General features: G+C 45.0%; 3 protein-coding genes across 35 annotated transcripts in view; all 3 read left to right on the top strand.

The window, feature by feature from the left end:
- LOC128347485 (zinc finger protein 883-like) overlaps nucleotides 1-5,677 on the top strand; it is an 11,071-nt gene extending 5,394 nt beyond the window's left edge. For 5 of the 13 annotated variants that reach the window (XM_053302264.1, XM_053302263.1, XM_053302262.1 and 2 more), the window contains 2 exons: nucleotides 1,003-1,127; nucleotides 3,489-5,677. In XM_053302264.1, coding sequence (XP_053158239.1) covers nucleotides 1,013-1,127; nucleotides 3,489-5,398 — 2,025 coding nt within the window. In that variant the 5' untranslated portion in view covers nucleotides 1,003-1,012 and the 3' untranslated portion in view covers nucleotides 5,399-5,677. The other 8 variants (XM_053302271.1, XM_053302274.1, XM_053302268.1 and 5 more) reach the window with 7 other exon arrangements.
- LOC128347486 (zinc finger protein 883-like) lies at nucleotides 5,435-20,047 on the top strand. 13 transcript variants are annotated; one of them, XM_053302280.1, is made up of 4 exons: nucleotides 5,435-5,558; nucleotides 11,110-11,230; nucleotides 15,373-15,497; nucleotides 17,859-20,047. In XM_053302280.1, the coding sequence occupies exons 3-4, from the start codon at nucleotides 15,383-15,385 to the stop codon at nucleotides 19,766-19,768; spliced, it is 2,025 nt and encodes a 674-aa protein (XP_053158255.1). In that variant the 5' UTR covers nucleotides 5,435-5,558; nucleotides 11,110-11,230; nucleotides 15,373-15,382; the 3' UTR covers nucleotides 19,769-20,047. The 13 variants fall into 13 exon arrangements, with proteins under 13 accessions (XP_053158255.1, XP_053158252.1, XP_053158251.1 ...); XM_053302277.1 differs by lacking the exon at nucleotides 5,435-5,558 and adding an exon at nucleotides 9,366-9,790; XM_053302276.1 differs by lacking the exon at nucleotides 5,435-5,558 and adding an exon at nucleotides 9,366-9,987.
- Nucleotides 19,805-25,695, top strand: part of LOC128347480 (zinc finger protein 883-like) — a 20,087-nt gene continuing 14,196 nt past the window's right edge. For 5 of the 9 annotated variants that reach the window (XR_008317573.1, XR_008317574.1, XM_053302242.1 and 2 more), the window contains exon 1: nucleotides 23,735-25,600. The gene's annotated coding sequence lies outside the window, so the exon portion shown is untranslated. Of the gene's footprint in view, nucleotides 19,929-23,734; nucleotides 25,601-25,695 lie in introns of those variants that run through there. The other 4 variants (XM_053302236.1, XM_053302234.1, XM_053302233.1 and 1 more) reach the window with 4 other exon arrangements.

Here is a 25,695-nt window from a genome sequence, read left to right as displayed (position 1 = left end):
GAAGTTTTTAGTCTGTAAATACTGTTATCTGACCTTCATTTATATTTTCAGCTTGTGAGTGAAAGTGTGTGTGTGTGTATATAACACTTTCTTTACACCATGCATGAGTTATCTTCCAATTGGCAGTGTAATCCTGCCTTGTGTGATTTCTTTAACTTTCCATATAAATGAAACACAACCATAACAACAATTAAATTATAACTGCACTTTTAAAATGTCTTTCTTAATACAAACAACAGAATTAGGAAAATAAAATAAAAAGGGTTACGGAGACTTGCTCAGACTCATGTGTCCAAACGGAGGTTTTTCCTTTTGGTGTTGTTGTTGCCTTGTTTGGAGTTCTTTCTTTGCTGTGGCATTAAAATATACATAGGAACATAGGAAACTGCCACCTACTGAGTCAGACCATTGGTGTATCTAGCTCAGTATTGTCTTCACAGACTGGCAGTGGCTTCTCCAAGGTTGCAGGCAGGAATCTCTCTCAGCCCTATCTTGGAGAAGCCAGGGAGGGAACTTGGAACCTTCTGCTCTCCCCAGAGCGGCTTCATCCCCTGAGGGGAATATCTTGCAGTGCTCACACTTCTAGTCTCCCATTCATATGCAACCAGGGCAGACCCTGCTTAGCTATGGGGACAAGTCATGCTTGCTACCACAAGACCAGCTCTCATCTCCTCACAATCTGCTTCTGCCTCCCCTTCTTGAAAGCCTGAAAGTAATAAATATAGGCTTCACAAATAACCAGCCCACAGGAGCAATCTATGCAGGAACGTTCTTCACCAGGCCTCTGTATCCTCTGAGGAGGGCTGCACCTTTTCCACCATATTTGGTAGTCCCTATTCAACATGCGGGCCCAGGCCCCTACTGGACAAGCCTGTATCATCACCTGATGTTTTGACCCTTAAAGAGCAGGGTACAGAAATGTGCACAGAAATGCATACATGTATAGGAGAGGGAGAGGGAAGATATGATTTGTGAGGAGAATATACGATTTCCTTTTTTCAGGAGGTAATGAATGACCTTTGAGGAGCTGGTGGTGCATTTCACTGAGGGGGAATTGCTGTATCCAGACCCAAGAGCTCTGCACGAGGAAGTGACGGTAGAGAGTTTCGGCAACATGGCCTCCCTGGGTAAGTTTCTCTTTGCTCTGAGATGCTGGAAGGTATCAGTTGCTGCTGGGGTTGTTTTCCATTGTAAAGATCTCCCCTGCAGCAAATGGATGGCCAGGCCACATGCCCTGGAAGTACCTGCTTTGCCTCCAGATGTCAGACCAGAACTTACATGTGCTGACTCCCATTTTGGGAAATGTGAAGCTTGCAGTCGGTCATTCATAACTGAGAATGTTTGCAGGAGCTCATCTTTCCCCTTCCTTTTGCCTGATTTGCTCTCTTCCCCCATGAATCAGTGAGATGTCTAAGGCCAGGCTCTGCTGAGGAAAGCTGTTTTAATATCCTACCTGCCCTCCCTCTCCCCAATGGAATTGTGAATAGCCAGCCATACCTGCAGGGGTGTGGTCACAGCTCCTAGGAAGCTGCCTCATACTGAGTCAGACCATCGTTCATCTATAGTTCAAGGGAGAGGAGAGCTGGTCTTGTGGTAGCGAGCATGACTTGTCCCCATAGCTAAGCAGGGTCTGCCTTGGTTGCATATGAATGGGAGACTTGATGTGTGAGCACTGCAAAAGATTCCCCTCAGGGGATGAAGCCGCTCTGGGAAGAGCAGAAGGTTTCAAGTTCCCTCCCTGGCAGCATCTCCAAGATAGGGCTGAGAGAGACTCCTGCCTGCAACCTTGGAGAAGCCATTGCCAGTCTGTGAAGACAATATTGAGCTAGATGGACCAATGGTCTGACTCAGTATATGGCAGCTTCCTTTGTTCCTATGTTCCTATCTACCTCAGTACTGCTTACACTGACTGGCTGTGATTCTCCAAGGTTTCAGGCAGGAGTCTCTCCCAACCCTATCTGGAGATGCTGCCAGGGATTGAACCTGGAAACTTCTGCATGCCAAGCAGATGCTCTGAAGAAGTCTTCGAATCCAGGCAGAATGACCAGAGTAACTCCTGGGCATGTAGCTGATGCCATCTTGTCATCATTTTAGCATAAGAGGTGTGGGTTTTCTGGAAGGTTTTCTCATACAAATTCTTCCTCATTTGTATAAAATTTGCATTTACGTAAGAACAGCCCTGCTGGATCAGGCCCAAGGCCCATCTAGTCCAGCATCCTGTTTGACACAGTGGCCAACCAGATGCCTCTGAGAAGCGCACAGGCAAGAGGTGAGGGCATGCCCTCTCTCTTGCTGTTGCTCCCCTGCAACCGGTATTTTGGAAACATCTGAGGCTGGCCTGTAGCCATCAGACTAGACCTGCCCTCCATGAATTTGTCTAGGCCCCGTTTAAAGCCATCCTAGCTAGTGGCCATTACCACATTCTGTGGCAGATAATTCCATAGGTTAATTATGCACTGTGTGAAAAGGTACTTCCTTTTGTCTGCCCAAAATGTCCTGACAAGTGGTTTTTCCTGATACCCTAAACAGATTATTATCTGATCTGGCAGGTTATTTGGACTACCATATTTTTCTGATTCTAAAATGCCTGCATGCATAATATGCACCTACAAGAGGGGCATGAGGGAACTACCTCTGGTTTTTATAGGAACTGAAATGCTGCCACTCCTACCTAATTTAAGATGGTGAAAAGGGGAGGTTTTCCACCGGGGCATCTAGGAACCTAACTCCCCTTCTCCCTAATTCCCCCTGCCCCCGGGGGCGGGCGGAGGAGCATGTAATAAACAGAACAAGACGGTTATTATTTAGAGAAAAAAACCCTCACCGTTATTAGTTTCCCATGCTATTTCAAATGTGTTTCCAGCAGCTGGAATATTTTATTTGCAAGGCATGGGGGGACCACTAAATACACTTAATGTGGTTTAAATAGTAACCTCCAGACTGGATTACTGCAATGTGTTCTATGAGAGCCAGCATGGTGTAGTGGTTAGAGTGCTGGACCTCAATCTCCCTTGAACCTCCCCAGCTGAACTTCATTGCCTGTCATATACAGCCCTAACTGCCTTTTTCTCTCTGGAGCCCCTTTAGCCTCTTTTGGCAACCACTGTTAGCACCTACTAGCCACACTTCCTGCATATAAGTAGTCTTGGAACAAGAAGTAGTAGCAGTAGTAATGGGAGGCAGGCAGAAGATTGGGCACAGAGGAGAAGAGAGACTGTGGGTTAGAGTGGGCAGGAGGGGTGGGAATTGTGGCAGCATGTGGGGTCTTGATCTACGCCTGGTCTAAGGGAATCAACAGAGAAGCATTTATTTTGTATTTCTCCAGGCTGATAGTACACAGGGCCACCAAATCTTTATCCATCTAAAGAACAAGTCAGAAACCATGTAGTAATGAACCAAACAACTGCATTAGTGTGAGTTCACTCCACAAATCAATGAATTGACCACTGTTATCTCTCTCTCTCTCTCTATCTATTCATTCATTCCAGCAGGTGATAGAAAGGACCATGAGGACAATATGAGACCGTTTGGGCTATTTTTGGAAGCGACCAATGATGAAGCAGCAGAAAAGTCCTCTGGGAAACAAAATGGATCAACGAGGCGGGAGATAAACCAAAGGGACTTCCATGAAATTCCAGGCCAGCACGCATATTACAAAGGTGGTGGAAGAAATAAGTCCCGTGTTTCTACAGAGACCAGCCATAAACCAAGCTTTAAAATAAATCACCGAATTCACACAGCAGAGAAAACAGACAGATGCTTGACATATGGAAAGGGCATCATTCAAAACACACAGTCCCCCTTGCATCAAAGAGCTCAGAGAGCAGAGAATGCTGGGAGTCAGGGTGGATCAAAGGCACAGGATGTTAACCAAACAAAGAATAAGAGGAACACATCTGATGCTTGTCAGGATGGGAACTTGCATGTCATTCCCACTGAAGAAGAAAAAACAGATGGAAAGAGGAGGAGTAAGTGCCAAATATGTGGAAATACCTTCAGTCATAAATCAAGCCTTAAGAGACATCAAAATATCCACACAAGAGAGAGACCATACAAATGCGAAGATTGTGGTGACAGCTTTAATCAAGAAGCAGACCTTGTTAGACATCAAACTGTTCACACTGGAAAGAACCCATATAAGTGCTTGGAATGTGGAAAGAGCTTCAGCCGTACTGGAAAACTAATTGTACATCAAAGAACCCACACAGGAGAGAAACCATATGAATGCTTGGAATGTGGCAAGAGCTTCCATGTGAAATCATCTCTTACTAAGCATCAGAAAATTCACACAGGAGAGAAACCATATGAATGCTTGGAATGTGGAAAGAGCTTCCGAACAAGTGAAAAACGTACTGTGCATCAAAGAACTCACACTGGAGAAAAACCATATATATGCTTGGAATGTGGAAAGAGCTACCATGAGAAATCAGCTCTTACTAAGCATCAGAGAATTCATGCAGGAGAGAAACCATATCAATGCTTGGAATGTGGAAAGAGCTTCAGAACAAGTGAAAAACGTACTGTGCATCAAAGAACTCACACTGGAGAAAAACCATATATATGCTTGGAGTGCGGGAAAAGTTTTTGTGTGAGTTCAGGCCTTAAGTCACATACAAAGATCCACACAGGGGAAAAATCATATAAATGCTTGGAATGTGGAAAGAGCTTCAGTCACAGCACAAGCCTCACTTCACACCAAAAAATCCACACAGGCGAAAAATCATATAACTGCCTGGAATGTGGAAAGACATTCAGTCACAGCTCAAGCCTCACTTCACACCAAAAAATCCACACAGGCGAAAAATCATATAACTGCCTGGAATGTGGAAAGACTTTCAGTCACAGCTCAAGCCTCACTTCACACCAAAGAATCCACACAGGGGAGAAGCCATATAAATGCTTGGAATGTGGAAAGAGATTTAGTCAGGGTTCACATCTGATTTCACATAAAAGGATACACACAGGTGATAAACCATATAAGTGTTTGGAGTGTGGAAAAAGCTTCACCCAGAGCTCACATCTTAAGGAGCATAAGAAAAAGCATACTGGGGAGAAACCGTATAAATGCTCAGATTGTGGAAAGTGTTTCCGTTTGAGCACATGTCTTACTTTACATCTAAGAACTCACACTGGAGAGAAACCATATAAATGCTTTGAGTGTGGCAAGAGTTTCAGTCAGAGCTCAGCCCTTTCTACACATGAAAGACTCCACACAGGGATGAAACCATATAAATGCTTTGAGTGTGGCAAGAGCTTTAATTGTAGCTCAGACCTTGTGACACATCACGGTATCCACACAGGAGAGAAACGATATAAATGCTTGGAGTGTGGGAAAAGCTTCAGTCACAATAGGAGCCTGATTTCACACCAAAGGATTCACACAGGAGTGAAACCATAGAAATGCTTGTAGTGTGGAAAATGCTTACACTATGGTAAAAACTTTCACGATGCATCCGACTTTCCTAGACATTAATGAATCTACAGAGATAGAGTGAAACTGTATAGAAACCAATCACTGCTTTCTAGGGGAAAAAACAAGTTATTGCTGAATTCACAAGGTGAACACTAAAGTCATATCTCTATTTGTTGCAGTCCCTGCATGATAAGCTTGGTCTCATTTATTCTGCTGCTGTATACGTTGTTCTAATAATAACTCCATAAAGGTGGTTAAAAAATGTTCCAGTGCCAATGCACAGATGGATTTGTGGTTTAGCATGTATATATTTAAATCAAATCAAATCTTTATTGTTACAGTCATTACCAGCAAACTATATATTTAATCCTCCTAGATGTACCCGTCACTAATCCCATGTGTGGCAGCTCTCGTGAGAGTTTGCGAGCAGCTGCGGATAGGATAGTGACGGGGATGGGGAGAAAATAGGGATACTGGCTGGCAGCCACAGGAGGAAGCGGCGGCGGGCCAGACCGGCAGGAGGCTGTGGCAGGCCAGGCCGGCCGCCGGGAATAGCAGGAGGTATCATGGCGGTCCAGCCGGGGGAAGGAGGCGGGCGGGCGGGTGGGAGGAAGTGCCAGCCAGAAACCGCGGGGGGGGGGGGGGAGAAGCGGACCAGCAGGCTGGCCAGAAAGCCGAGTGGGCTTGCGGCGGGGGGAGAAAAAGGCAGCGGTGGTGGATAGGCTGCCACTAGTTATTAACAAAATTGACTTATTCAGCCCAGCTAGTTATTAATAAAATTGACCTATTCTGGACAAGCTTAGGAAAATACAGATACAGACAAATTTTGCTAATAATTTGATTTCACATATTGATCCTTGGAATATAGAGTTCAGTGCAGTATTTACCCACATGCTTTTCTTCATTTTTGAAAAACTGAGCCAAGCTCTTAGTCCAATTAGCTCAGTATTCTCTACACTGACTGGCAGCAGTCTTTTATGTCTTCTCTTCTCTTCTCTTCTGGCTGTAACTTGAGCTGAGTGTCAATGCAGAGCCCCCTCAGCCCACGTTAAGGCTGGGCAAAAGCAGAGGGAGAGGAAGGCAGCCAAGGTGGAGCGATGGGGTGGCAGGGAGAGAGAGTCAGCTGTGTCTGGTTCCACCGCTGCCAGCCTCAGCTTCACTGGTGGGCACGCCACCCACCCAGGGCTGCTGCACCAACCCAGCTAGGCACACAGCACACTGCTCATCTGGCACAGAGTGAGGGGCCTTGGCACAGATTAAATCCACCTAGGGAAGCCTCTGTTCCTCAGAAACTGCCTTACAGTGAGTTGGGGCACTGGTCCATGAGCTACGACCCTTCAGAAGGTAGATTGGGTCACTGTCGGCCATTCTGTGATAAGATTGCTGCATGCCATTTTATAGGGGGCTGCCCTTGAAAGGTATTTGGAAGCTACAGCTGATGCAAAATGTGGCGGCTAGCTAGGCTCTTCTTTCTCTCAGAGTGAACTGCCCTTCTATGGGACATCCCTTCAGATAACTGAAGACAGTTGTCATATCTCCCTTTAGTATTATCATCTTATTTGGAATTAATCACCCATCAGTTTTCTCAGCCATAACATGTACAGCCTCTGAAAAATCTGGGTCCTTCAACTGTTAAAAGACTGGCTGATTCATGGAGGGTTAGCAGTGTTTCTGATGGAGCCCATGCATTATAGACCTTTCAAAGGTAAAGATGTAGGGGTCCAATTTATTGGAAAATGGTTTTTCTTTTTATCTAGTACTAAAATGATAGGTTCCAAGAGAATGTCTATTCACATTTGCTGTTTTCTTTATTGTAGAGCGTGCAACCTTATGCATTCCTATGTTGTAGAATGGCAGAAAAATTCAGATCAACGGCTTTTCTTTCCTCTCTGTTTAATGTTTCCATTTTTCTGTGGAAAACAAAGAATAAAAAGGGAATCCTTTGTTTCACATACATGTAGACAAGTATTCTGGGATAGGTTTTCGCAGGATGCTGTGTGTGAATCGGAGCAGGGGAATATGGCATTTAGTGGGTATATATTACATTCCCAACTGTGTGTCTGCATGTGCGCCCTCATATCAAGCTGCCTTCTGTTCACACAGACCCTTGGTCCATTGAGTTCAGCACTGTCTACAAAAGATACAGGACCTGGAATCACCCGGCTTGACTCAGACCCATAACCTCCCAGCTCCATTTTTGATAATTTATACTTTCCATGCTCTCTGAAGGACTGGAAAGGTTGTGCCGTTGAATTAGTGTCAACTCCTGGCAACCACAAAGCCCTGTGGTTTCCTTGGGAGAATACAGGAGGGGTTTACCATTACCTCTTCCTGCGCAATATGAGATTATGCCTTTCAGCATCTTCCTATCACTGCTGCCTGATAGAGGAGTTTCCCATATTCTGGGAAACACACCAGTGGGGATTTGAACCAACAGCCTCCTGCTCTCTAGGCAGGTTACTTCCCTGCTGCGCCATTATGCTCTCTAAAGCAAACCAAAATTCTCTTCTATGTTTTGAAGCCATTAGTCACCAGGACATCGTTGTTACAGCTGGCACGTTTGGTCCACAGTACTTGCTTTATTTTAACATTCTTCTCTCTTTTGCAATCACTTGTTACAGCAGCCTACCACTGCATTGAATTGGAGTGGTAGGGGTTACTGTGCATTAATATCTCATCCCCAGGAGCGTAACTATAATAGGGCAAGGGGAGACAGTTGTCTGGGGGCCTACCGCCTTGGGGGGCCCACCAGAGGCAAGTCACAGGACTGACTCCCCCAGCTGCACACCCACCCTGGCTTCCTTCAGTTGTATTCATCTTCTGAAATTGGTGTGAGTGTTAAGACCTGGAGCTACCAGAACATCATGTCTTTCTCTAGTACCATTGAATGACTTGCACCGTCCACAATTTACAAAACCTTTTAATAAACTGCAGAGCCAACGTGTACTGAACTGAATCTTCCAGAAGTCTAGTCGTGCGATATGGGTCATCTTCAAGGATTAGGTGAAGGATCAGACTAATATTTGCAAACAGGAATATGGCCTCAAAGAATAATAGGAATTGTAGTCTGGAATGTGGAAGGAGCTTCAGCAGAACTGGAAAACTTACTGTGCATCAAATAAACTACACAGGAGAGAAACCATATGAATGTTTGGACTGCAAAAAGATTCAGTGAGAAGTTAAATCTTACTAAGCATCAAAGAACTCACACTGGAGAGAAACCATATATTTGATTGGAGTGCAGAAAGAACTTTAGTGTGAATACAGGCCTTAAAATGCATACAAGGATCCACTTGGGGGAGAAAACCATATAAATGTTTCGAGTGTGGAAAGTGCTTCAGACTGCACCAGAGCCACACACTTCTCTAAAGCGTGCACAACACAGAGATACCATACAATGCTCATACAATCATAAAGGTTTGGTAATGCATCACACTTTTCTAGACATCAGTGAATCAACACACAGAGAGAAACTGTAAAAAATGATTACATGTTTAATCATTTAAAAATGATGGAAATCATTTTTCAAAATGATTCTTCATTAGGAAAAACTAATGAGTGCTCAGACCATAACTTAAGAGAATGTCCATAACCGCTTGGTGCCACTTCCATAAAACCAGCGCTCCTCCCAGCTCCCCTGCACCCGATACCTGCACACACACACAGCATCCGTGTATGCATGGACTCAAATCAGCTTTATTGATCAGAACTTGCTTTAGGATACATATATACAGAGAATCAGGTTACAAACATCAGAAGGTGGCATGGAGCTAAAGATCACATATCTATAGATTTTTAAAGGTTCAACCACAAAAAGTATGGGGCGGGGGAGATAACTCTCACGCCTTCATTCAGGTAATTGGCGGAGTAATTTCTTCCATCCATGGCCAGGATTTGCATCACTTCCGGGAGGGGAGTCTCCCCCTTTTGGTGAGGGCAAAACTATTCACATGATGTAACATAAACTTTACAGATATACGACAGTATTGTTCCTTTTGAGAGTGCTGTTCTCAGGACCTCTGGAAAGCTAGAGCCAGCATGGGGGAATTCTGAATCCCTCCAATTGTTATCCCAAAAGGGGTACCAGACCATGCATGGTATCCAAGGATTCTCCTGGCTCTCTTTGTAACACAGGTGTTCCCATTGTGATTGGAGTTACGGTCGCCAGGTTATAAGCCATGGACCGAGGCCCCTTGCTGCAAATCTTCATTGTTTTCAGTGGGGCCACACCTGAAAATTCTCGAGGTTTTTTAACCCAAATCCAGGGGACCCTGGACTATCTCTGTGTCATCATCATCTCTGGCTCCCGGTGGAGGTGGGGTGGCAACAAACCGCGAGTCTATAGCAGCTCCAGGAATGAAGAAAACCCCTCACTTAGTAATTGAACCTGACAAATCTAGCCCATGGGAACTTAAGGCTTTGCTGTGTCCAAAGTTTGTGTAGGCCTCGATTCACTTGGAACTCTGGAACCCCGGGTCTGAAACACTCGGGGTTTGAAGTGGCCATCTCCTGGAACCCTTCCCTGATGAGGGAGCTCCCCCAGATGCCCTCCCTGGACTCCTCCCTCAAAATAGGTGTTTGCAGCAGGTCTTTGGCTGCTGGGACAGTGCCCCAGCGTGGTTCCTAGAACGTGCTCCATCACCCCCAGCGAAAACAGCCTGGGGAGAAAGGGAGTTGTACTCCAACAACATCTGGGAACCTAAGGCTGAGAACCACTGGAACTTATTCTTTCTCAAATAATAAATGGCTTCTAACCAGGAATTCCTTGCCAGATGAAGCCTTGACTTTTAGTTGGCATCCATTTTGCTTCATCCTCCTCCTTAGCTGCCATATACTGTGTTCCTATGTTCCAAGTCTAACATACCTCAAAGGGCTCTTGTGGGGATAAGCTATGGTTGCCATATTCTGGTTTTACAGATCTGGGTGCCTAACTTGCATATTATGTAAATTGGCTTGAAAATAATTTTTGAGCAGAATAGTGCACATTTTGCTCCATAACTCCACTTCTGCAAGGGCTAGAGATTAGCTTTTTTCTTTCTTTCTTTCTTTTTTAATGAAAGCTGAAATCCTGGAGAATCTGGGTGGGCTAAGCAATCTGGGTGAGATGCGTAAAATCCGGGTGAAACCTGGAATTTCGGCGGGGGGGGGGGCATGGCAACTCTATGATAAGCATAATGTACACTGCTCTGGGCTCCTTGGAGGAAGAGTGGAATATAAATGTTTAAATAAATGAAAACCTGTAAGAGCTGTTTGAGAGTGGAACAGTCTGCCTTGTCACTGCAGATCTCCTAACAGAGGCTGCATGAGCATCTGTTAGGAATCTTCTGGCAGTTTCCTGTGCTGAGCAAAGGGTTGCACTAGAAATCCTCAGGTTTGTAGCCAGGCCTGGCCATACTGTGCCAGGCTGAGTCCAAAAATTCTGTGGCCATGACTCTGATCAATCTCTGGGCTGTCCTCCACCCAGGCCCAAAGAGATGCAACCAGGTGACATATTACCTGTGTGATTTTTCTTGGCCACTGATCATTGCCTAAGGCAAATTGTGATCTCTTGCATCCTGAGGATAGCTGAATTCCTCCATCTTCCTATTGAGGTTATTGTCTTCCAAGGAGAGGTCAGATGATCTCCCTGTATTGTCTGACTGATCTCCTGATTGTGTCTGATATAGCTGGACAATTGTTGAACCATTCACTCCTAGGTTTAAAAGATTGTATTCGTTCTGCTCTGGTCTCTGTGGAGGACAGAGCTCTTTTTCCTGACTGCTGTGACTGAGGGGGAAATCCATCTGCAAGGAAGATTGCTGATTTCCATTCTGGAATGTAAGTAGAAATTAATCTTCATGTGTCGTACATTTTCTTTTTATTGGAAAACCTCTTCCTTGATGATCCTGCATGTATTATGTTTGTGTTACGTTCTGTGTGCTGCTGGTGCCGGCTGGTTTTAGGTTACAAGTGAAAGAAATGACAAATAAATATGTTTAAACAGCGCTTGTGCAGGAGAACTTCCCATCAGTTTCCCCCCAAAATAAATATTTTAAAGAAAACATGCATTCTCATAGCTTTAAGGAAAGTGTTTTAAATTCACTGGATTTCCTCATTTCCTGAGCAAAGCCACCTCTGCCTGCTCCTATGCATCTTAATAACTGAAAGTCAGCAAATGAAGCTGATTTCTGCAGAAGCGTAAAGATGAGCAATGTGTGTAGAAAAAAGGTGCACAAGTAAAGTGACTGTGATTACAGGGTATAGTTTTTTAGCAGCTGAAATAGGCACAGGAACAACAGCTAGTAATAAAGTTGGCAATCCAATTAAAGTGTGCCCTCTAGTAGACTCCTGGCAACCACAGAGCACTGTGGTTGTCTTTGGTAGAATACAGGAGGGGTTTACCATTGCCATCTCCCACGCAGTATGAGATGATGCCTTTCAGCATCTTCCTGTATCGCTGCTGCCCAATATAGTCTGGGAAACATACCAGTAGGGATTTGAACCAGCAACCTCTTGCACCCTAGCTAGGCAAGTTACTTCCCGGCTGTGCCATTAGGTGGTTCAGGCACTCCTATGGAATGTGGTAAATTCCTAGAGGGGAAGCCCTGTTTCCACCTATGTTAGCTTGCGACACACAACACTTCTTTATCAGCATTCATAAAGATGCACTACTTTTCAGCAGTTTTCATAATAGGCAATTTAGTCCCTCTTTGAGATTCAGTACACACTAGGCAAGTCTGCTGATGCTGTGAGTTTAATATCGAATGGGGAAAGAAGCAAAGGTGATGGGTTGCTCTGCTGTCCGAGCAATGTGATAAACAGCAAGTAATCCAGATGGGTTGTTGAGGTTGGTGTATGACCCCTTCTCCTAAGAGTGTTTGTTGTTACTGAGGCCAAGTGCTCAAAATGAGAGGGGATGCTTGGTAGGATTTTTGTTTAAAATGTATTTATTCACTTTCTATACCACCCTTCCAAAAATGGCTCAGGGCAGGTTTACACAGGGAAATAATAAATAAATAAGATGGCTCCCTGTCCCCAAAGGGCTCACAATCTAAAAAGAAACATAAGATGGAGCTACTGTGCTGAGGCTGGATAGGGCCAGTTACTTTCCTCCTGCTCAATAAAGAGAATCACCACGTTAAAAAGTGCCTCTTTGCCAAGTTAGCAGGGGTTATTTCATATATTTATTTTTTCATTCAATTTTTATACACTCACTGTGTCTCCATGAGGTTTTCCAAAAAATTAAAAACTACTCTTAAAGACTTAACGTGATTAAAAGTGTTAAAACAATCCAATTGATAGCAATGGATTATTTTCAGCCAGGAAGTAAAGGCTTAACTTACTTTTTGGAGGTAACATAAGCTGGGGTGTGTGTTGCCTGGCAAGCAACCTTGGACATGCTAATCAATTCTTGCATTCCAGCAGGCTGACTTCCTCTATCCCAGCACATCTAGCTTAGCTGTCTCATCCAGCACGATTAGGTTTCACTACATTTTTCTGTCTGGATTTTTCAGAACCAGCTCTGCTAACATCACCCACCATCTTATAGGAAGCTGCCTTATCCCAGATCAGACCATTTAGCTCACTGTTGTGGTGTAGTGGTTAGAGTGCTGGACTAGGGCCGGGGAGACCCGAGTTCAAATCCCCATTCAGCCATGAAACTAGCTGGGTGACTCTGGGCCAGTCACTTCTCTCTCAGCCTAGCCTACTTCACAGGGTTGATGTGAGGAGAAACCTAAGTATATAGTACACCGCTCTGGGCTCCTTGGAGGAAGAGCGGGATATAAATGTAAAAATAAAAATAATAAATAAAATAAATAGAGCCTGGTCTTGAGGAGGGCCTCTAATGTGAAGAGAGAGAGAACAAGGGCAGCCCTGATGTGTACTGCTTGTAGAAGGGTTTTTTGGGGTTTGTTTTTTTGCATGACGCTGTTTCCCATACATGGCAGAGTCCAACTGGGAACCAGAAATGCCTTTCAACATAATAACTTCAGATCAGGTGTATATAGTAAATCTGGGCAGCAATAATCAGATTGTCTCTCTTTCCTTTTCCTTTTCTCTCTCTAATGTTTCTTTGCCTTCTTCCTTGTAGCTTTAGGCCTCACCAGGCAATAGCATGAGTGATTCTTGCCTCTGGGGACTCTTGATGGAGGTACATGGGGAGCAGGGGGGTCCCAAGTCCTCTCTCCAGCCCTCTTGTAGCCTTGTCTGCCCTGCAGCAGCCACAGAAGAACGATGCATCCCAAGCAGCACGGCCACTGCAATGCTCCCTATCAATCAGTCCCCCCCTCTATAGGATGAGGAGCCTGGAAGTGGCTGGAGCCATTTTGCAGGGCGCTGTTGGCAGGGCTACAGATGTGCTTGGTGGTCTCCCAGATGTCACCCATTGGAGGCAGCCAGCAGAAAGCAGAGCCCGAGCTTCTTCCTCGCACCTGAAGGGCTGCCTCACTCCTCTCCCCCAGCCCCTTCTCATGAGGTGCAGTGCCTGTGGTACCACTGCCACCCTATGTGGGAAGGCAAAGGTTCCAAAACACAGGGGAGGAAGCATTCCCGTTTCACGGCAAAGGCACTCTGTTCATGTCCTGGGAGAGCGTTGCACTCGGGTCCTTTTCAAGAAACCTGCTTTCTTCTATAAGAATTCTGCCCATTTTCTGAGGCACACAGCCTGGCGGGGGGGGGGGGGATAGCTCTCTGAGCATGTGCAGAATCCCTTTCTAAAGTCACAAGTGCCAGGAGCTGGGACTGCCCGAAGAGTTAATTGGCTGTGCTGTGGGAAGAGGGGCTTCTGGCTGGTGGGCTGTAAAGCTTCACAGGGGGAGGGCCTGGACTCTAGAGTTTTCTAGAAGACAGCTGCATTCGTGATCAGTGTCCTTTGTACCATTTACTAAAACACTGTTTTTAAAATGTGAGTATGATTTGATAATATGCGATGTCATTAAGCTGAGTGTTCATTAGCCTAATACATGCAAACCTTTCATGAAGTTTTTAGTCTGTAAATACTGTTATCTGACCTTCATTTATATTTTCAGCTTGTGAGTGAAAGTGTGTGTGTGTGTATATAACACTTTCTTTACACCATGCATGAGTTATCTTCCAATTGGCAGTGTAATCCTGCCTTGTGTGATTTCTTTAACTTTCCATATAAATGAAACACAACCATAACAACAATTAAATTATAACTGCACTTTTAAAATGTCTTTCTTAATACAAACAACAGAATTAGGAAAATAAAATAAAAAGGGTTACGGAGACTTGCTCAGACTCATGTGTCCAAACGGAGGTTTTTCCTTTTGGTGTTGTTGTTGCCTTGTTTGGAGTTCTTTCTTTGCTGTGGCATTAAAATATACATAGGAACATAGGAAACTGCCACCTACTGAGTCAGACCATTGGTGTATCTAGCTCAGTATTGTCTTCACAGACTGGCAGTGGCTTCTCCAAGGTTGCAGGCAGGAATCTCTCTCAGCCCTATCTTGGAGAAGCCAGGGAGGGAACTTGGAACCTTCTGCTCTCCCCAGAGCGGCTTCATCCCCTGAGGGGAATATCTTGCAGTGCTCACACTTCTAGTCTCCCATTCATATGCAACCAGGGCAGACCCTGCTTAGCTATGGGGACAAGTCATGCTTGCTACCACAAGACCAGCTCTCATCTCCTCACAATCTGCTTCTGCCTCCCCTTCTTGAAAGCCTGAAAGTAATAAATATAGGCTTCACAAATAACCAGCCCACAGGAGCAATCTATGCAGGAACGTTCTTCACCAGGCCTCTGTATCCTCTGAGGAGGGCTGCACCTTTTCCACCATATTTGGTAGTCCCTATTCAACATGCGGGCCCAGGCCCCTACTGGACAAGCCTGTATCATCACCTGATGTTTTGACCCTTAAAGAGCAGGGTACAGAAATGTGCACAGAAATGCATACATGTATAGGAGAGGGAGAGGGAAGATATGATTTGTGAGGAGAATATACGATTTCCTTTTTTCAGGAGGTAATGAATGACCTTTGAGGAGCTGGTGGTGCATTTCACTGAGGGGGAATTGCTGTATCCAGACCCAAGAGCTCTGCACGAGGAAGTGACGGTAGAGAGTTTCGGCAACATGGCCTCCCTGGGTAAGTTTCTCTTTGCTCTGAGATGCTGGAAGGTATCAGTTGCTGCTGGGGTTGTTTTCCATTGTAAAGATCTCCCCTGCAGCAAATGGATGGCCAGGCCACATGCCCTGGAAGTACCTGCTTTGCCTCCAGATGTCAGACCAGAACTTACATGTGCTGACTCCCATTTTGGGAAATGTGAAGCTTGCAGTCGGTCATTCGTAACTGAGAATGTTTGCAGGAGCTCATCTTTCCCCTTCCTTTTGCCTGATTTGCTCTCTTCCCCCATGAATCAGTGAGATGTCTAAGGCCAGGCTCTGCTGAGGAAAGCTGTTTTAATATCCTACCTGCCCTCCCTCTCCCCAATGGAATTGTGAATAGCCAGCCATACCTGCAGGGGTGTGGTCACAGCTCCTAGGAAGCTGCCTCATACTGAGTCAGACCATCGTTCATCTATAGTTCAAGGGAGAGGAGAGCTGGTCTTGTGGTAGCGAGCATGACTTGTCCCCATAGCTAAGCAGGGTCTGCCTTGGTTGCATATGAATGGGAGACTTGATGTGTGAGCACTGCAAAAGATTCCCCTCAGGGGATGAAGCCGCTCTGGGAAGAGCAGAAGGTTTCAAGTTCCCTCCCTGGCAGCATCTCCAAGATAGGGCTGAGAGAGACTCCTGCCTGCAACCTTGGAGAAGCCATTGCCAGTCTGTGAAGACAATATTGAGCTAGATGGACCAATGGTCTGACTCAGTATATGGCAGCTTCCTTTGTTCCTATGTTCCTATCTACCTCAGTACTGCTTACACTGACTGGCTGTGATTCTCCAAGGTTTCAGGCAGGAGTCTCTCCCAACCCTATCTGGAGATGCTGCCAGGGATTGAACCTGGAAACTTCTGCATGCCAAGCAGATGCTCTGAAGAAGTCTTCGAATCCAGGCAGAATGACCAGAGTAACTCCTGGGCATGTAGCTGATGCCATCTTGTCATCATTTTAGCATAAGAGGTGTGGGTTTTCTGGAAGGTTTTCTCATACAAATTCTTCCTCATTTGTATAAAATTTGCATTTACGTAAGAACAGCCCTGCTGGATCAGGCCCAAGGCCCATCTAGTCCAGCATCCTGTTTGACACAGTGGCCAACCAGATGCCTCTGAGAAGCGCACAGGCAAGAGGTGAGGGCATGCCCTCTCTCTTGCTGTTGCTCCCCTGCAACCGGTATTTTGGAAACATCTGAGGCTGGCCTGTAGCCATCAGACTAGACCTGCCCTCCATGAATTTGTCTAGGCCCCGTTTAAAGCCATCCTAGCTAGTGGCCATTACCACATTCTGTGGCAGATAATTCCATAGGTTAATTATGCACTGTGTGAAAAGGTACTTCCTTTTGTCTGCCCAAAATGTCCTGACAAGTGGTTTTTCCTGATACCCTAAACAGATTATTATCTGATCTGGCAGGTTATTTGGACTACCATATTTTTCTGATTCTAAAATGCCTGCATGCATAATATGCACCTACAAGAGGGGCATGAGGGAACTACCTCTGGTTTTTATAGGAACTGAAATGCTGCCACTCCTACCTAATTTAAGATGGTGAAAAGGGGAGGTTTTCCACCGGGGCATCTAGGAACCTAACTCCCCTTCTCCCTAATTCCCCCTGCCCCCGGGGGCGGGCGGAGGAGCATGTAATAAACAGAACAAGACGGTTATTATTTAGAGAAAAAAACCCTCACCGTTATTAGTTTCCCATGCTATTTCAAATGTGTTTCCAGCAGCTGGAATATTTTATTTGCAAGGCATGGGGGGACCACTAAATACACTTAATGTGGTTTAAATAGTAACCTCCAGACTGGATTACTGCAATGTGTTCTATGAGAGCCAGCATGGTGTAGTGGTTAGAGTGCTGGACCTCAATCTCCCTTGAACCTCCCCAGCTGAACTTCATTGCCTGTCATATACAGCCCTAACTGCCTTTTTCTCTCTGGAGCCCCTTTAGCCTCTTTTGGCAACCACTGTTAGCACCTACTAGCCACACTTCCTGCATATAAGTAGTCTTGGAACAAGAAGTAGTAGCAGTAGTAATGGGAGGCAGGCAGAAGATTGGGCACAGAGGAGAAGAGAGACTGTGGGTTAGAGTGGGCAGGAGGGGTGGGAATTGTGGCAGCATGTGGGGTCTTGATCTACGCCTGGTCTAAGGGAATCAACAGAGAAGCATTTATTTTGTATTTCTCCAGGCTGATAGTACACAGGGCCACCAAATCTTTATCCATCTAAAGAACAAGTCAGAAACCATGTAGTAATGAACCAAACAACTGCATTAGTGTGAGTTCACTCCACAAATCAATGAATTGACCACTGTTATCTCTCTCTCTCTCTCTATCTATTCATTCATTCCAGCAGGTGATAGAAAGGACCATGAGGACAATATGAGACCGTTTGGGCTATTTTTGGAAGCGACCAATGATGAAGCAGCAGAAAAGTCCTCTGGGAAACAAAATGGATCAACGAGGCGGGAGATAAACCAAAGGGACTTCCATGAAATTCCAGGCCAGCACGCATATTACAAAGGTGGTGGAAGAAATAAGTCCCGTGTTTCTACAGAGACCAGCCATAAACCAAGCTTTAAAATAAATCACCGAATTCACACAGCAGAGAAAACAGACAGATGCTTGACATATGGAAAGGGCATCATTCAAAACACACAGTCCCCCTTGCATCAAAGAGCTCAGAGAGCAGAGAATGCTGGGAGTCAGGGTGGATCAAAGGCACAGGATGTTAACCAAACAAAGAATAAGAGGAACACATCTGATGCTTGTCAGGATGGGAACTTGCATGTCATTCCCACTGAAGAAGAAAAAACAGATGGAAAGAGGAGGAGTAAGTGCCAAATATGTGGAAATACCTTCAGTCATAAATCAAGCCTTAAGAGACATCAAAATATCCACACAAGAGAGAGACCATACAAATGCGAAGATTGTGGTGACAGCTTTAATCAAGAAGCAGACCTTGTTAGACATCAAACTGTTCACACTGGAAAGAACCCATATAAGTGCTTGGAATGTGGAAAGAGCTTCAGCCGTACTGGAAAACTAATTGTACATCAAAGAACCCACACAGGAGAGAAACCATATGAATGCTTGGAATGTGGCAAGAGCTTCCATGTGAAATCATCTCTTACTAAGCATCAGAAAATTCACACAGGAGAGAAACCATATGAATGCTTGGAATGTGGAAAGAGCTTCCGAACAAGTGAAAAACGTACTGTGCATCAAAGAACTCACACTGGAGAAAAACCATATATATGCTTGGAATGTGGAAAGAGCTACCATGAGAAATCAGCTCTTACTAAGCATCAGAGAATTCATGCAGGAGAGAAACCATATCAATGCTTGGAATGTGGAAAGAGCTTCAGAACAAGTGAAAAACGTACTGTGCATCAAAGAACTCACACTGGAGAAAAACCATATATATGCTTGGAGTGCGGGAAAAGTTTTTGTGTGAGTTCAGGCCTTAAGTCACATACAAAGATCCACACAGGGGAAAAATCATATAAATGCTTGGAATGTGGAAAGAGCTTCAGTCACAGCACAAGCCTCACTTCACACCAAAAAATCCACACAGGCGAAAAATCATATAACTGCCTGGAATGTGGAAAGACATTCAGTCACAGCTCAAGCCTCACTTCACACCAAAAAATCCACACAGGCGAAAAATCATATAACTGCCTGGAATGTGGAAAGACTTTCAGTCACAGCTCAAGCCTCACTTCACACCAAAGAATCCACACAGGGGAGAAGCCATATAAATGCTTGGAATGTGGAAAGAGATTTAGTCAGGGTTCACATCTGATTTCACATAAAAGGATACACACAGGTGATAAACCATATAAGTGTTTGGAGTGTGGAAAAAGCTTCACCCAGAGCTCACATCTTAAGGAGCATAAGAAAAAGCATACTGGGGAGAAACCGTATAAATGCTCAGATTGTGGAAAGTGTTTCCGTTTGAGCACATGTCTTACTTTACATCTAAGAACTCACACTGGAGAGAAACCATATAAATGCTTTGAGTGTGGCAAGAGTTTCAGTCAGAGCTCAGCCCTTTCTACACATGAAAGACTCCACACAGGGATGAAACCATATAAATGCTTTGAGTGTGGCAAGAGCTTTAATTGTAGCTCAGACCTTGTGACACATCACGGTATCCACACAGGAGAGAAACGATATAAATGCTTGGAGTGTGGGAAAAGCTTCAGTCACAATAGGAGCCTGATTTCACACCAAAGGATTCACACAGGAGTGAAACCATAGAAATGCTTGTAGTGTGGAAAATGCTTACACTATGGTAAAAACTTTCACGATGCATCCGACTTTCCTAGACATTAATGAATCTACAGAGATAGAGTGAAACTGTATAGAAACCAATCACTGCTTTCTAGGGGAAAAAACAAGTTATTGCTGAATTCACAAGGTGAACACTAAAGTCATATCTCTATTTGTTGCAGTCCCTGCATGATAAGCTTGGTCTCATTTATTCTGCTGCTGTATACGTTGTTCTAATAATAACTCCATAAAGGTGGTTAAAAAATGTTCCAGTGCCAATGCACAGATGGATTTGTGGTTTAGCATGTATATATTTAAATCAAATCAAATCTTTATTGTTACAGTCATTACCAGCAAACTATATATTTAATCCTCCTAGATGTACCCGTCACTAATCCCATGTGTGGCAGCTCTCGTGAGAGTTTGCGAGCAGCTGCGGATAGGATAGTGACGGGGATGGGGAGAAAATAGGGATACTGGCTGGCAGCCACAGGAGGAAGCGGCGGCGGGCCAGACCGGCAGGAGGCTGTGGCAGGCCAGGCCGGCCGCCGGGAATAGCAGGAGGTATCATGGCGGTCCAGCCGGGGGAAGGAGGCGGGCGGGCGGGTGGGAGGAAGTGCCAGCCAGAAACCGCGGGGGGGGGGGGGGAGAAGCGGACCAGCAGGCTGGCCAGAAAGCCGAGTGGGCTTGCGGCGGGGGGAGAAAAAGGCAGCGGTGGTGGATAGGCTGCCACTAGTTATTAACAAAATTGACTTATTCAGCCCAGCTAGTTATTAATAAAATTGACCTATTCTGGACAAGCTTAGGAAAATACAGATACAGACAAATTTTGCTAATAATTTGATTTCACATATTGATCCTTGGAATATAGAGTTCAGTGCAGTATTTACCCACATGCTTTTCTTCATTTTTGAAAAACTGAGCCAAGCTCTTAGTCCAATTAGCTCAGTATTCTCTACACTGACTGGCAGCAGTCTTTTATGTCTTCTCTTCTCTTCTCTTCTGGCTGTAACTTGAGCTGAGTGTCAATGCAGAGCCCCCTCAGCCCACGTTAAGGCTGGGCAAAAGCAGAGGGAGAGGAAGGCAGCCAAGGTGGAGCGATGGGGTGGCAGGGAGAGAGAGTCAGCTGTGTCTGGTTCCACCGCTGCCAGCCTCAGCTTCACTGGTGGGCACGCCACCCACCCAGGGCTGCTGCACCAACCCAGCTAGGCACACAGCACACTGCTCATCTGGCACAGAGTGAGGGGCCTTGGCACAGATTAAATCCACCTAGGGAAGCCTCTGTTCCTCAGAAACTGCCTTACAGTGAGTTGGGGCACTGGTCCATGAGCTACGACCCTTCAGAAGGTAGATTGGGTCACTGTCGGCCATTCTGTGATAAGATTGCTGCATGCCATTTTATAGGGGGCTGCCCTTGAAAGGTATTTGGAAGCTACAGCTGATGCAAAATGTGGCGGCTAGCTAGGCTCTTCTTTCTCTCAGAGTGAACTGCCCTTCTATGGGACATCCCTTCAGATAACTGAAGACAGTTGTCATATCTCCCTTTAGTATTATCATCTTATTTGGAATTAATCACCCATCAGTTTTCTCAGCCATAACATGTACAGCCTCTGAAAAATCTGGGTCCTTCAACTGTTAAAAGACTGGCTGATTCATGGAGGGTTAGCAGTGTTTCTGATGGAGCCCATGCATTATAGACCTTTCAAAGGTAAAGATGTAGGGGTCCAATTTATTGGAAAATGGTTTTTCTTTTTATCTAGTACTAAAATGATAGGTTCCAAGAGAATGTCTATTCACATTTGCTGTTTTCTTTATTGTAGAGCGTGCAACCTTATGCATTCCTATGTTGTAGAATGGCAGAAAAATTCAGATCAACGGCTTTTCTTTCCTCTCTGTTTAATGTTTCCATTTTTCTGTGGAAAACAAAGAATAAAAAGGGAATCCTTTGTTTCACATACATGTAGACAAGTATTCTGGGATAGGTTTTCGCAGGATGCTGTGTGTGAATCGGAGCAGGGGAATATGGCATTTAGTGGGTATATATTACATTCCCAACTGTGTGTCTGCATGTGCGCCCTCATATCAAGCTGCCTTCTGTTCACACAGACCCTTGGTCCATTGAGTTCAGCACTGTCTACAAAAGATACAGGACCTGGAATCACCCGGCTTGACTCAGACCCATAACCTCCCAGCTCCATTTTTGATAATTTATACTTTCCATGCTCTCTGAAGGACTGGAAAGGTTGTGCCGTTGAATTAGTGTCAACTCCTGGCAACCACAAAGCCCTGTGGTTTCCTTGGGAGAATACAGGAGGGGTTTACCATTACCTCTTCCTGCGCAATATGAGATTATGCCTTTCAGCATCTTCCTATCACTGCTGCCTGATAGAGGAGTTTCCCATATTCTGGGAAACACACCAGTGGGGATTTGAACCAACAGCCTCCTGCTCTCTAGGCAGGTTACTTCCCTGCTGCGCCATTATGCTCTCTAAAGCAAACCAAAATTCTCTTCTATGTTTTGAAGCCATTAGTCACCAGGACATCGTTGTTACAGCTGGCACGTTTGGTCCACAGTACTTGCTTTATTTTAACATTCTTCTCTCTTTTGCAATCACTTGTTACAGCAGCCTACCACTGCATTGAATTGGAGTGGTAGGGGTTACTGTGCATTAATATCTCATCCCCAGGAGCGTAACTATAATAGGGCAAGGGGAGACAGTTGTCTGGGGGCCTACCGCCTTGGGGGGCCCACCAGAGGCAAGTCACAGGACTGACTCCCCCAGCTGCACACCCACCCTGGCTTCCTTCAGTTGTATTCATCTTCTGAAATTGGTGTGAGTGTTAAGACCTGGAGCTACCAGAACATCATGTCTTTCTCTAGTACCATTGAATGACTTGCACCGTCCACAATTTACAAAACCTTTTAATAAACTGCAGAGCCAACGTGTACTGAACTGAATCTTCCAGAAGTCTAGTCGTGCGATATGGGTCATCTTCAAGGATTAGGTGAAGGATCAGACTAATATTTGCAAACAGGAATATGGCCTCAAAGAATAATAGGAATTGTAGTCTGGAATGTGGAAGGAGCTTCAGCAGAACTGGAAAACTTACTGTGCATCAAATAAACTACACAGGAGAGAAACCATATGAATGTTTGGACTGCAAAAAGATTCAGTGAGAAGTTAAATCTTACTAAGCATCAAAGAACTCACACTGGAGAGAAACCATATATTTGATTGGAGTGCAGAAAGAACTTTAGTGTGAATACAGGCCTTAAAATGCATACAAGGATCCACTTGGGGGAGAAAACCATATAAATGTTTCGAGTGTGGAAAGTGCTTCAGACTGCACCAGAGCCACACACTTCTCTAAAGCGTGCACAACACAGAGATACCATACAATGCTCATACAATCATAAAGGTTTGGTAATGCATCACACTTTTCTAGACATCAGTGAATCAACACACAGAGAGAAACTGTAAAAAATGATTACATGTTTAATCATTTAAAAATGATGGAAATCATTTTTCAAAATGATTCTTCATTAGGAAAAACTAATGAGTGCTCAGACCATAACTTAAGAGAATGTCCATAACCGCTTGGTGCCACTTCCATAAAACCAGCGCTCCTCCCAGCTCCCCTGCACCCGATACCTGCACACACACACAGCATCCGTGTATGCATGGACTCAAATCAGCTTTATTGATCAGAACTTGCTTTAGGATACATATATACAGAGAATCAGGTTACAAACATCAGAAGGTGGCATGGAGCTAAAGATCACATATCTATAGATTTTTAAAGGTTCAACCACAAAAAGTATGGGGCGGGGGAGATAACTCTCACGCCTTCATTCAGGTAATTGGCGGAGTAATTTCTTCCATCCATGGCCAGGATTTGCATCACTTCCGGGAGGGGAGTCTCCCCCTTTTGGTGAGGGCAAAACTATTCACATGATGTAACATAAACTTTACAGATATACGACAGTATTGTTCCTTTTGAGAGTGCTGTTCTCAGGACCTCTGGAAAGCTAGAGCCAGCATGGGGGAATTCTGAATCCCTCCAATTGTTATCCCAAAAGGGGTACCAGACCATGCATGGTATCCAAGGATTCTCCTGGCTCTCTTTGTAACACAGGTGTTCCCATTGTGATTGGAGTTACGGTCGCCAGGTTATAAGCCATGGACCGAGGCCCCTTGCTGCAAATCTTCATTGTTTTCAGTGGGGCCACACCTGAAAATTCTCGAGGTTTTTTAACCCAAATCCAGGGGACCCTGGACTATCTCTGTGTCATCATCATCTCTGGCTCCCGGTGGAGGTGGGGTGGCAACAAACCGCGAGTCTATAGCAGCTCCAGGAATGAAGAAAACCCCTCACTTAGTAATTGAACCTGACAAATCTAGCCCATGGGAACTTAAGGCTTTGCTGTGTCCAAAGTTTGTGTAGGCCTCGATTCACTTGGAACTCTGGAACCCCGGGTCTGAAACACTCGGGGTTTGAAGTGGCCATCTCCTGGAACCCTTCCCTGATGAGGGAGCTCCCCCAGATGCCCTCCCTGGACTCCTCCCTCAAAATAGGTGTTTGCAGCAGGTCTTTGGCTGCTGGGACAGTGCCCCAGCGTGGTTCCTAGAACGTGCTCCATCACCCCCAGCGAAAACAGCCTGGGGAGAAAGGGAGTTGTACTCCAACAACATCTGGGAACCTAAGGCTGAGAACCACTGGAACTTATTCTTTCTCAAATAATAAATGGCTTCTAACCAGGAATTCCTTGCCAGATGAAGCCTTGACTTTTAGTTGGCATCCATTTTGCTTCATCCTCCTCCTTAGCTGCCATATACTGTGTTCCTATGTTCCAAGTCTAACATACCTCAAAGGGCTCTTGTGGGGATAAGCTATGGTTGCCATATTCTGGTTTTACAGATCTGGGTGCCTAACTTGCATATTATGTAAATTGGCTTGAAAATAATTTTTGAGCAGAATAGTGCACATTTTGCTCCATAACTCCACTTCTGCAAGGGCTAGAGATTAGCTTTTTTCTTTCTTTCTTTCTTTTTTAATGAAAGCTGAAATCCTGGAGAATCTGGGTGGGCTAAGCAATCTGGGTGAGATGCGTAAAATCCGGGTGAAACCTGGAATTTCGGCGGGGGGGGGGGCATGGCAACTCTATGATAAGCATAATGTACACTGCTCTGGGCTCCTTGGAGGAAGAGTGGAATATAAATGTTTAAATAAATGAAAACCTGTAAGAGCTGTTTGAGAGTGGAACAGTCTGCCTTGTCACTGCAGATCTCCTAACAGAGGCTGCATGAGCATCTGTTAGGAATCTTCTGGCAGTTTCCTGTGCTGAGCAAAGGGTTGCACTAGAAATCCTCAGGTTTGTAGCCAGGCCTGGCCATACTGTGCCAGGCTGAGTCCAAAAATTCTGTGGCCATGACTCTGATCAATCTCTGGGCTGTCCTCCACCCAGGCCCAAAGAGATGCAACCAGGTGACATATTACCTGTGTGATTTTTCTTGGCCACTGATCATTGCCTAAGGCAAATTGTGATCTCTTGCATCCTGAGGATAGCTGAATTCCTCCATCTTCCTATTGAGGTTATTGTCTTCCAAGGAGAGGTCAGATGATCTCCCTGTATTGTCTGACTGATCTCCTGATTGTGTCTGATATAGCTGGACAATTGTTGAACCATTCACTCCTAGGTTTAAAAGATTGTATTCGTTCTGCTCTGGTCTCTGTGGAGGACAGAGCTCTTTTTCCTGACTGCTGTGACTGAGGGGGAAATCCATCTGCAAGGAAGATTGCTGATTTCCATTCTGGAATGTAAGTAGAAATTAATCTTCATGTGTCGTACATTTTCTTTTTATTGGAAAACCTCTTCCTTGATGATCCTGCATGTATTATGTTTGTGTTACGTT

The sequence above is a fragment of the Hemicordylus capensis genome, chromosome 2, assembly GCF_027244095.1.
Source record: "Hemicordylus capensis ecotype Gifberg chromosome 2, rHemCap1.1.pri, whole genome shotgun sequence".
In the NCBI taxonomy this organism is placed as follows: Eukaryota; Metazoa; Chordata; class Lepidosauria; order Squamata; family Cordylidae; genus Hemicordylus; species Hemicordylus capensis.
The sequence above is the reverse complement of the archived record's forward strand: the minus strand, read 5'-3'. Positions and strand labels throughout refer to the sequence as shown.